We start from the raw sequence: 12,521 nt of genomic DNA on the forward strand, positions 1-12,521 counted from the left end.
ACTCGATCTTCTGAATATACTGCTGCCTGTGTCGCGCGGCGATCTAACACCACCACCACGCGTCGCCTGCGAAGATCAAACATGACCTGAACCCTCGAAAAGTATAATGCCTTGTAGTGAGTCGTTAGGCGACCCAAGGGATTAATAATCTAGTAACACTACTGAGTCCTGTCCCGAGGGATCCGGATGGTGACGACGCACATGCACTGGTTCTGGCCAGCGGCGGCATGCATGATTCTGATCATGATCAGACGGCCTTTTGTCCGGAGCAATCTAGTACTACCATTTGCTCTTCTGCTGCTGCTGCTGCCGCCGCTGCCGGTTGGTCTAACTGAATGTTCCCTGCACTTTCCTGGCCCTGCCCCGTCATCACTCTCGCTCGGAAGTGTGAAGAATGGCATCACCGTCACCGACGAAACTCTGACGGAGCCGCATTTGTGTACAGATCCTGCCGTCCTGCGTGGCCTGCAATTTCTGCGGTGAGCTGAAAGAAGTAACTTGTGGTAACAACGGAAGAGTTGATTGAGTCTCAGAATGTCGCTGTCAACCGTGAACTCCACTGCATCTACTGGACCTATTGTCAGCAGCAATGTTAACTAATTAGTTACTTTACTTCGTACAGGAGGCATGAGCAAGTTCCATGAGACTTCCTGGTACATGACAAGGCTTTAGTTAGCTAGGTGGCAACGCTGCATAAACAACTGCAAGGAAAGTACACCTAGAATACAAGCATCTCAACCAGCCAACAAACATGTATCACTCATTGCTTCACGACTTGTACGATAATAGTCCCCAGCACGGTACTGAAAACTAGTATAAATACCGTACATACACCTGATTCCCCTCAGGAGCATCAGCACCCTCACACTCACACACAAAACCTTGCTCTCCCCTTCTGAGTAATCCTCCTCTCAGAGCAAGGAAATTAAAGAAGCGAGCATGGAGCACATGATGCATCTTGACCAGCACCAGCAATGTGGCGACCAACGAGACGCCACAATGGCTACTGCTGGCACGCGCAGCAGCGCTAGTGCCAGTGTCTCGCAGGTCGCCTTCGTGCTCATCGCAGTTGCTTTCATCTCCCTCTTCTCGTCCTCCTTCTTGGGCGGCGCCGCCGCTGCCGGGGCTTCTTCTTCCTCTCTCCCTTCCGGCGCCGCCCTATCTGCTCGCCTTGCGGCCTTGTGCGGCTTTGTCACCACCAAGAAGGCGCTCTTCGTCCTTTCCAACGCCATCTTCCTCTTCCTCGCCGCCGACTGCCGCTGCTTCTTCCCTGGTGTCTCCAGCATGGCCACCCCATCCACGAATGACGACGATGTCGTCACGGCTTCCAGACTGCCGCCATGTGCCGTTGAAGCTCGACCATGTTCTTCTTATTCAGGGAACCTTTACTACTGCTATAGCAACACCGAAGGTGTATCAGCGAATTGTTCGGGACAGCAAGGGAAACGAGCAGAGGTGCCGGAGTCGGCTGGGCTCCACGGAGGAGAAGCGAATGTCACCTTGGAGACGGTTGTCATCGTGGAGGAGCCAACCCGCGGTGGAGAAGCTCATGAGGAGGAGCTAGAGAAGCTAGAGATGGACGAGCTCAACAGGAAGTTTGAGGACTTCATCCAAAGCAGAAGGGTTAAATGGCTCAGGGAGGAGGAGCAAGTATTGCAATGCCAACAGCAACAGGTGGTCTGACTTGTGAGAGCAACAGGATTAAATGAATTAGATGATTTACGCTGAGATGAGCTGAGCAGTAAGGCCCTTCTGTATTTTCCTCTTCTGAACTATATATAGACGTGCTGTGTAGATAATAGATATACCCAGAACCTCTACTGTGTATGAGGTTGTTTGCGGTGTGTGAATCGCGTTAGTTCGATTTCAGAATCCCGTGCACATTTGGGAGCCTCGCAGTATACATAATGCAGAATTTTGCAATTGCTCTATGCTCCAATTTTGACAGTAGTATTCAGTAATAACAAAACTTCTACTACCTCCATTCCAAAATAATCAAGTTCTAGGATTTTCCTAACTCAAACTTTTAAGGTTTGACCAAATTTATAGAAAAATCTGTGCAAAGATCTACAATATCTAATCGATTCTTATATAAATAATATGAAAATTTATATCATAGTGTGAATCTAATGAAGCAAACTTTGCGTTGTACATATTGATACATTTTTATATAAATTTGATCAAACTTAATAATATTTGACTTAACACAAACCAATAACTTCAACTGTTTTGGAACTGTGAGAGTAATATCCTACTCCCTCCGTCCCAAAATAAGTGTAGTACAAAGTTGCACTAAGGTTAAGACACTTATTTTGACACAGAGGGAGTATTTCTGAAGGTAACCTCTTTTAGTATCAAAGTAGTTTTTTTTTCGAAAACCAAGAAATGTTTTATGTAAGGGGAATGTCTTGCGTGAAATTTTTGTAGGGACATTTACATTTATGCCCCTAATTTGTGCCCACTCTCAGATTTAACCATAACTTTTTTATGTGCTCAAATTTGCCTCTAAAAAGCATTTGAAGTGGCGGGAATGCCCTTTCATCTGGTCAAAGTTGTTTGACCGAAACTTTGAAAATTCATATGAACACAGAAGAATGCAAATAAGATATCAAAATATTCGTAAAAACATCACCTACATAAGCATTTATTTGCATTCACCTTAAATAGTTTTCTAATGTTATAAACCCTAAAAAGCTTTAAAGAATGATTTTGTTATTAACGTAAATGACATGTGCATATAGGTGATGTTTTAATGAACATTTTGATATCTTACACTGCATTCTTCTGAGTTCATATGAATTTGTTATGAATTTTCAAAGTTCAGGTCAAACAAGTTCGACCAGACGAAAGGACATTCATGCGACTTAAAATGCTTTATAGGGGCAAATTTGAGCACATCAAAAAGTTAGGGGTAAATTTGAGTTGTGGGTTCGAGTTAGGGGCACAAATGTGAATGTCCTATTACTGTAATATTTTAAGTCTTTGATCGACATTCAATCTTTGATCCTTGCCCCGACTCCATTCTTATTTAACCTAAATAGTATAAACTTTTGTTATGATTTTGCTAAACACTTGCCAATTTTTAACACTGGAATTTTAGGTTGAAATGCATGGTTGGTTCATTAACTCTTGAAAGCACACTTTAGGCCATAAAATCATAATGTGCACAAATTTAGCCATAAAGTGAATTAGGAGAACCATTTAGACCAACTAGTAAGTGTGCACGTGCAACGCACGTATAATCATAAAAAAAATTCCTCCATCATCCAAGTTAGGACACAATGATTTCAAATCTTAATTTGTCTACATATAGCTTTTGTAGATATAGTTTTTTCATGAGCACCATATCTCAATGTACTTTCAACCATACAGACTTAATAAAAACACGTTACATACCATAGTCAATTTCGTCCCACAGATTGACACAAAACACACACATAGACAACATCTGGTCATCGGCTCTAGATCCATAAACAGAATGTGAAAGTAAATTAGAAGACAGTGAGCATATTTCACCTAGCATATGAAACGTCTCACACAACTTTGCAGGATAAAATCTATAAGATAGTCTGTAATGTCTACTAATGCACCCCAAAAAATTTGGGTGACATGCACCCAAAATGTAAGTGAACACATTTATCATCTTGAGCGCTCGTGTAGGTATTGTTTCTAGCTAAAAAAAATCAAAACTTGTCAAATGGAGCAGTGTCCATGTCGTTCTAGTTATATATAACCCAAACTTGCCGAGATATTGGTATTTTCAAGCAATCATGTACGCTCAATGCAGACCCGAAGAATGCACGCACCATAATACAATCCAGGCAAGCATCAACACCAACACAAATTCTTCTCTTGTTCTTCGATCCCATTTTCATGTACCTCGAGATCACGACATCTTCATCTACATCTTCACCTCCGCCGACAATAGTGAACATGAGGTACACTCAATGCACACCCAGAAAATGCGCGCACCATAATACAATTCAGGCAAGCATCAACACCAACACTAATTCTTCTCTTGTTCTTCGATCCCATTTTCATGTACCTCGACATCACGACATCTTCATCTACATCTTCACCTCCGGCGACAATAGTCAACATGAGGTACACTCAATGCACACCCGGAGAATGCGCACACCATAATACAATTCAGGCAAGCATCAACACCAACACAAATTCTTCTCTTGTTATTTGATCCCATTTTTATGTACCTCTATATCACGCCATCTTCGTTACATCTTCACCTCTGCCGACAATAGTCAACATGAGTTTATTCAGTGACCATGAACCGATGTATTTTCACAACAAAAGAACATAGAAGCAAGTTTAATGGAACTGTATAAATTGTATATACATCATGGGCAAGTAGACTGAAAACTGTTAAGAAAAAACATGCTGGCAACTACAGATTGTTCAGACACAAGAGCAGAACATCTAGCCTTCACCTTCGTTGGCAACACACCTTTGAGAATCTGATTACACAGAAACAGTATTCACAATAGCCAAATGATCACAATTATCTCTCCTGCAATGTGAAAACAGTATGTACCCATCTATCCCTCCCAAATCAGAGTATCTTAATTTCAGAAACTAATGACCAGTCCAAAAAGACATACAAATTATCAGAAAGTCGTCACCAAACCGGCAATCAGATAGAAGGGAGAAATGAATTGGTCATGCATCAGACCATCATTAGAGAAAAGAAAATAAAAAACATCAGAAGAAATTTTATTGAGCAGTCAGTGTAAGCTTAAGCTAAAAGAATACAAAAAAAGAGGGCAGACAATTACTTCCATATTTACACTTCATAGTGCCTCTAATATCATCTCATACTCAAATTGGTACAACAGCAATGTCAAACTAACTATTGCTATGCAATATATTTTTTGAGAAGAGAGTCAAAATATCCTAGATCTGATCCTTATACAAGTTTCAGTTAAAAAAATGCTTGTACAAGTATGCAGACTGAAAATATTTTGACTACCTACATAACAAAAATTGTGGGATTTCACATCAACTCTTAATATATAGTAGCGAATAGAGGATTTCACATCAACTTACCGTAGTACCACCACAAGTAGCTCCTGAAACAAAACACTACAGAATCAGACAATAATGTTTAGTTTGCAAAGCAGAGTCCATTGAATAGTCATGAAGAATCAAGTTAACTGACTGTATGGAGCATATATCATATTGACTTCAGCAAGGTCTTATGCACATTACCCTGACTAACATGGTCAATACAATAGTCATCTACCAAATTTTTGGGGGATGGAAGTTAAAAAGTACAGAAGCATAACAACTCACTTGTTCAAAAATGGATTCATGCCCGATTTCTACACGACAATATAGCAGCCATTGATCACCTCGTTTCACATGGGCCGCAACCATTGATCACAAGGTCGTGTGAAAATCGTCATGGAAAGGGTCATGTTCACAGTAATTTCGTTAAACAAATTCTGGAAAAATTAACACTCTGCATTCGCAATAGTAAATAGTTAACCAATAAAAGCACCATGGGTGAGGATCCTCTGCTGTTATGTAATTCTGCACGTGATGCAAAATTGCTGCTTAGCCTCCTCATCCATGCCCTGAGTATCCTTTTCTCCATTCTACCACATGCTGCATAAGAAAAATTGGGGCGTTTACTAACAAAGATTATACAACAAAGAATGGTATGTAGAAGAAAACAGTACACAGACTGTACGTAGTAGACATACAAAAAAAAAAGCAAGGACGGAGATGATATTGCAACTCAACATGGAAAAAGAGAGGAGTTGCTGCAGGTGGGTGTACATGCAGAGATAAGATGTGCAACTGAACATAGAAAAAGAAGGTTTCAGCGGAGGTGGAACTCACTTGCGATTGCAACGCCGTTCTCGTTGCCTTCGCCGTCACGTCGCCTACTGGTTGTCCGCTCCTTGCTATTCAGTTTGTGTGGATCATCCTGGGCTTCCTGGGCGACACCTGGTCACGGCACAGGGCCTCGATGGCGTGCCGCAGGCTGCTGGCGGCGGAGCGGGCGACACGGGTCGTGATGGCGCTGCGCGGGGAACCGAGGGCGCCTGGCTTCCTGCTGCTCTCGCCGACCTTCTGCTTCCCGGTGCTCGAGCGGCTCAACCTCTCGCTGGTTTCGTTGTAGGGCCACCCGCTGTTCTCCTTGGCCTCGTGAATCGCGGGGGCGCCCGCCTCCTCCTCCAACAACCTCCCGCTCCACCCGAAAGAAATCGCCGAGCGGAACGCCTTGTTGCGACGCGCCTCGCCATCTACTTCCCCGCCATGTCCGACCTCGCCATCTACTGCCGCGACCCCTCCACGCATGCCAGCCTCGCACTCGCACCCTGCTGGCGGGGTAAGCTCCGCAACGTCGATCTCTCCGGCGGCGTGGATCTCGAGCCGCTGCTCCAGACCTGCCCCGCGCTTACCTCGTTGGACCTCTCCAAGTTGTACTGCTGGACGGAGGATGACATGCTGCTTGATGCGCACCCGACCGCCACCGCCAGGCTCACCGACCTCGACCCCGGCCTTGCCGGCGCCTGGCTTCCACGCCGCTGAGCTCGGGGCCATCACGGCCGCGTGCCCCGGCCTTGCCGGCGCCTGGCTTCCACGCCGCTGAGCTCGGGGCCATCACGGCCGCGTGCCCCGGCCTCCGCTAGCCATGGCGTCCGGCAGTGTGGGAACAGAGAGAGGGAGAGAGATTAGTGAAAAGAGGGAGAGAAAAGCAAGGAGGGCATTGGGCGCGGCTGACCGCAGATGAGGTCGGCGGCGGCTTGCAGGAGCGCGGGCGGCGACCAGAGGCAGGGTCAACTCGGGGGGAAGCGCACGTACGGAAAGGAGGGGAAAGGGAGGAGCGGCGGCGATCCGTATTTCTCGATCTAGTTAGACAAAGCAGGGTCGGGGAAGCACGATTCTGGTGGAATCGACCGAAAATCAAGGAGCTGCCGCGGGGATTGGGGACGCGGAGCGCTAGAAGATTGGCTGAAGATGGCGTCTGCTCGAGCAGAACATTTAATCCAAGACGTTTATTTAGATTGTAGACCACCGACGCAATATGGATGGTATGATGTGTTTAGGTTTATTTGATTCGAAGGTCCTAGTTATTCCGTGTACAGTTTTTGTCGCGTTGCTTTGAAGGAATTTATGTTTGCTTTTTTAATTGTATATAATATAATCTAAACTCCTAATGTCTCAGTTGGTAGGTCGCGTTCCAGATTTTATTTTCGTCCCAAATCGCCCGGTTTTTTTTGGTACCTATTTTGGTACCTCCTCCCACCTACCACCTCCCAACGATTTTCTCCTGGACCGTCGAGTGATGCCCCCCGTGGAGGTAGCGATGCCTCAGGTAGCGAGCGAGGCCTGCACGTCGAAAAAAAACCTACGAAAGAAAACCTACGAAAGAAAACCTACGAAAGAAAACCAACGAGAAAAAACCCACGAGCGACGGAGCGAGGCAACGCACACCCTCCCTCCGCAAACCCTAGCCGCCGCACGAGGGAAGAGATGAGGGGCAGCACATTGCGTCCAGACGTCTCCGCCGCCGGCCTCTCTACACTCCGCTCCCCAGTCCCCACCTCCTCCAGTCCTCCCGCACGGCCGCTCCTCCGCGACGACACCAACCGTCCAGAAGCGGAGTCGCCGCCTCGACCCGGGGTCCCCCCGTCCCCGTCGTGGTCGGCACCACGCACATCCCGAGGCACCACCCGCTCGTTGTCGGCACGCCCGAGCCTGCCAAGAAGGAGGCCGTACCGCGGAGGGGCTCTTGGGGCCGAGAAGCATAGCGGCGCCGACGATGCCGGGGTGCTCGCATCACCCAAGGTTGTCAGGCCCATCGCGCTCAACTTCGAGGAGAAGACGCCCGTCAAGGAGCGGCCCTCGCCAGCGCGGAGCTCGGCGTTGGTCAAGAAGAGCACCACCATCATGCCCAGGCTGGTGACACACGGCTGGAGCTTCGTCGCCGACAGGGCAATCCACCTCCTCCTCCACAGAACAAGATCCCAAAGGGCCGGTTCCACCTGTATGTACTCTGCACACCTGAACTGAACATGTTCTGTCTTGCAGCTTCTGAAGCTGATTTGAATTGAAGCTTAAACTGTATGTGCAGGAGAAGAGCTCGATGAGCTGCACGGCTCACGCACCATGAGCAGGAGGCCCAGGGAGAAGGAGCCCTCCTTGCTGGTCTCCGACGGCCGGCGTCGGCGACACAACTGCCTCCCCCAAGAGGAGGCCCTCCTTGTCGGATTCTCCCGAGCTGGTGCTAGGGAAGCTCAATGCTCTCGGCAAGGCAAGTGATCACATTCAGATGGGCTCTTCTCTCTGTTGGTTTTTCTATCTGCCTTTTCTTTGAACTGATCCGACGCTGGGAAATTTTATTTCAGGAAGCCAGGGAATAGGCGCAGAATCAATGGCAAGCCGAGTCGACAGGTGACTTCACACATCAAATCGAATCGATGGTGTTTTTCTACTGGCACATCAGTGCAAAAAAATGACAATTGATAGCCTCTCCTTTAGCTATCATACCATGTGTTGTGTCACTAAGTTACGATCTCAGCTGCGGTCTACATATTTTCAGATTAATGAAGCTTATAGCCCTCCAATGCAGTATCTGTATGCTTTACAAAACTATCCGAGTATTGCAAAATTGCATGATACATCAAATTGGAGCGTAGCCTACATACTTATGGACTGTGGACTTATGTTGCTTATTTAGAGGCTGCCGTACATGGATCAGATATGATATTGATTGCAGAAATTTGTATACGACTCTTGTGGATTTCAACATTGTTCTTCTCCCTAATTTAGGAAAACTACAAGTATTTGGTGCACGATCTAAAATAGCTGCAGGCTAATCCTCCCCTAATGTTCATAATGTTCTGTGGTACACAATATGGGTAAAGGAGAGCACATTGCTCTAATGTTTTTGCATATGATATTAAATCAGACATTTCAGTGGATAATATATGGTATTGACTTGGACATTGGTGTTGTGGAACAATCTAGCAGGTATTGGATCTTATAGAATTATAGAGTTGGCAGGGTCTGAAAATCATGGTGTTGGTGTTTCAGCCTATTAATCTGTAGATAAAGAAATTCCGTACATCTCTACAAATAATCCTGAAGAAAGTTCTACTATTGCGAACGCTCCAACTGAACAAGAAATATGATTTTTTTTTTAATTGAAGAAGCCAGTTTCTCGAGAAGGAATACAGAATAATATTTTGGATTATTTACTTGAGGTATTTCCATGACTTCATTCTTTATTTTCTCACCCCTCATTATTGGTACTATATAATGGCAATTTGGGACGTTGCAACATAAAGTTTGGGCAAACATATGTTGCTTATTAGATGGCCATTTAGGATGGATCCGTGATAAATTGTGCATTATAAGTTGATATTTCTGAATTTACTCTCTTTTAGCTCTGCTAGGAGTGGGATTAATCTTTATTTTTATTGATTACTCCTTTTTAGTACAACCAATATTTTACTGAATAAAAACTGTAACTCTATTAATGAAGTGGTAGTTAGTGGAGTACATAATTGCACCATTGTACGACAGTGACCATAACTCTAGATTATACGTAGGATTGCATCTTCACTGAAGTAGAGATATTTGGTCATTTTTCCGATGTGAATTAAGATGACCATAACTCTCACGTCGTAGTTATGGTACCACCTCCTGTGTCATTAAAGGATACTTGTGTGATTTACTAGCTGTTTTAGGTACCTCCTACAGTCCTACGTACTCGTGTGATTTACTTGTCGTTTTATATAAGCATGATGCTCGTATGTTTTGATATTTAGCACTTTGCGTCATATGTGAAACAAGTAATTTAAATGATTCCACCCATTGTAATTGCATACTAGGTCTCAGATTCATCGCATCAACCGTGAGGGGTAGTATGCAAGGATCAACCGATGTGGATAACAAAATCTGGGTGCGAGCTTCCGGGAAATCTAATTGGGTCTATGCAAACAAGCAGATTTGGAAGATAATCCCTGTACATGTATGACTATACGAACTCTTCTTCCCTCCAGGCAATAGAGTTTAGCTTCAGTAAGCAAGTGCTAAGATAACTTGCATTCATAACTCTGCTGCTGATCAAGTCAAGTGTCTGTATTTGGTGTTCAGGTTGATTTGGCAAATCTTTGACAGTAGCTGTGGGTCTTATACTGATGACAATCAACGTGTCTTTTCCGACCAACCAGGGGTCGATTCCAACATATGTTTTTCTCTTATATAAGGGCAGTGACTTCACTACGTTAGGCTGGATGATTCGATGTTTGGTAGCTTCATCAAACTGGATGCTAGCAAAGTGATAAAATTTTGGATGTTTTCGGAAATATAGCATCACGAGCCCAATAAGAGAAAAAAAATCAAACATCATTATGAATGCCTTAGGATAATGATTTTACCTTGCGGTTATACTCTGCATTGCATGCCTGGAGAGCTATTGCTTTCAGATCCAATTTACAGTCCAGGTTGACCGTCGACACAGTATTCTTGCCATCAGATCAGACACTAGAAAGCATAGTACACCCAGGAGAAATCAAACCAGGAAATAGCTCTGGCTCATACTGTCAAGCAACCATATAAAAAACATCAGTTCCAAAACAAGGAAAGAGACAAGTTCTGGGAAAGAATGAGAAAATATCATACATGATAAAATAGTGCTGACGGAACAGAATTCACATCCTAACCTGGTCGCATGATTCAAAGTTAGATTTTGGCCCAGAAGAGGTGACAAGCGCCGACATGCCATGACGCTTGAAGAGGTGACAAATCTGTGCCGACCCCCTCTTGGTGATAACTCAGTCGGAGCCACTCTTGGTGACATCTTGAAAAGGAGTACTCTACAACTACTGCTTAACAAGGGAGGCAAAAGGAACATACTCCATCTTATAAGTAGTTCATTACAAAAACTTGAATTTGCAAAAGGAACTTGAATGATCATTTAAATTGTGTGGAGTGATTAGCCAGAAAGAGAAGAGAAAGAAATGCTTGTAGGAGTGACAATTAAAAATAAGATAATTGTTGGAGTAAACAACACTCGATTAGTGACAGTTGATTGACTATTAAAGAGGGCAAGATGATATGATAATTACTGTAACTAAAGGGCAACCTGGTGCATGTAGCTCCCGCTTGCGCAGGGTCCAGGGAAGGGTCCGACCACTTTGGGTCTATAGTACGCAGCCTTTCCCTACATTTCTGTAAGAGGCTGTTTCCAGGACTGTAACTACTCTACGTTAATTGAGGAGTACTCCATTTGACCATTTTGATCATCTTGGTCATTTTCAAATGGTTTTGTACTCCATTTGATCAGTTTCAGTTTCAGTATGCACATTTTCAGTTTCAGTACTCTATATTAACTGAAAAGGAGTACATTTTGATCATTTTCAAATGGTTCTGTGATCACCAGATAATGGTACTGGTAATAGTGGATTTATATCTTGTGATCACCAGATAAGTATCACCAGAAAATGGAGTAGTGTGTTTTCTGGTAGAGAACCAAGAAAAGACATTCAAAATCTACTGGGAAATTAAACTTTAAATTAGGCGCATAAACTTTAAACTAAAATGCAAGTCCTAATTCATTTGGTTTTAAAGAAAACTTGTTTGAAGTAAAGCAGTATAGTCTCTACATGAAGGATAGGAAGAAGGAATGGAAAGATAAATTTCTGAAATGAAGATAACAAAACGGACACTGAACAATTGAACAGTCACTTCAACCAACACTCGGCTACTGATACTGAATCTTGGTACTGCACAAGCATCATCATTAACATGGTCTCAAGCAGTGAAGTTCCACAAAATTTACTGCAATCTTGGTACTGGAAATGTTTTACTCCTTGAATGAAGTTCCACCAATATCTTGGTACTTCAACCAACAAATGTACTCCAAATGTTTTACGGGAGTATGCTTGAGACCATTAGGAGTGCCACACGGCTCCAGCAATGTGTCCACCTAAAACACTTCAGAACATTTATTCAGGCGAGGTTAATAGGATGAACTGACTTGCAAACGTTTCAGAATTGGCTGCCAATGAGAGGAGGGTAATGAATTGACTTGCAACAAGTGCATGAAGTAAGATTTATACAGATTTACAGAGATTCAGATACAGTCATTGAGGTCTGCTTGGCCTAGGCTGCAGTGCATTCAGATTTAGTCATGGAATGGAGTGAGATGGAGATGGCGCCTCACCTCTGTATTTGGAGCTGCGGAGGATCCAGGAGATGACCACGCAGTCGACGAGGCTGTCGTCCACCGCCAGGACGAGCGGCGGCTCCTGGACCGTCCTCGACATTGGGCAACAGCAGAAGGGGATGAAGTTACCCTGCACCTCCCTCCAGCCGTTGCTGGCCTTGTTGCTGCTGCTGAACATGAGGCCGCGGAGCGCCCGGTGCACGCAGGAGCAATGAATCCGCTCCATCTGGCCGCCACACTTGTGCGACGCCATGGAGCTCCAGATTAAAGCCCTGGCCAAGTTAAATGAGCTCCAGATTAAAGCCCTGGTCGGGGATGA

General features: G+C 44.6%; 1 protein-coding gene and 1 long non-coding RNA gene across 11 annotated transcripts in view; one reads left to right on the forward strand and one right to left on the reverse strand.

Moving 5' to 3' along the window:
* Positions 1-3,553: 3,553 nt before the first annotated feature.
* Positions 3,554-12,521, reverse strand: part of LOC119362138 — a 9,574-nt gene continuing 606 nt past the window's right edge. For 2 of the 10 annotated variants that reach the window (XR_005173122.1, XR_005173118.1), the window contains exons 2-5: positions 12,200-12,474; positions 10,698-11,962; positions 10,413-10,574; positions 3,554-5,622 (exon numbers count right to left, since the gene is read on the reverse strand). Coding sequence is in view for 1 of the 10 variants with exons in the window: in XM_037627337.1 (XP_037483234.1) it covers positions 5,929-6,567 (639 nt within the window). In the remaining 9 variants the exon portion in view is untranslated. Of the gene's footprint in view, positions 5,623-5,859; positions 6,597-10,412; positions 10,575-10,697; positions 12,035-12,199; positions 12,475-12,521 lie in introns of those variants that run through there. The other 8 variants (XR_005173124.1, XR_005173125.1, XR_005173119.1 and 5 more) reach the window with 8 other exon arrangements.
* Positions 7,544-10,026, forward strand: LOC119362139. Its single transcript, XR_005173127.1, has 3 exons — positions 7,544-8,014; positions 8,102-9,233; positions 9,864-10,026. It is a non-coding gene; the product is annotated as an uncharacterized LOC119362139 (long non-coding RNA).

This window comes from Triticum dicoccoides, chromosome 2B (assembly GCF_002162155.2).
Source record: "Triticum dicoccoides isolate Atlit2015 ecotype Zavitan chromosome 2B, WEW_v2.0, whole genome shotgun sequence".
In the NCBI taxonomy this organism is placed as follows: domain Eukaryota; kingdom Viridiplantae; phylum Streptophyta; class Magnoliopsida; order Poales; family Poaceae; genus Triticum; species Triticum dicoccoides.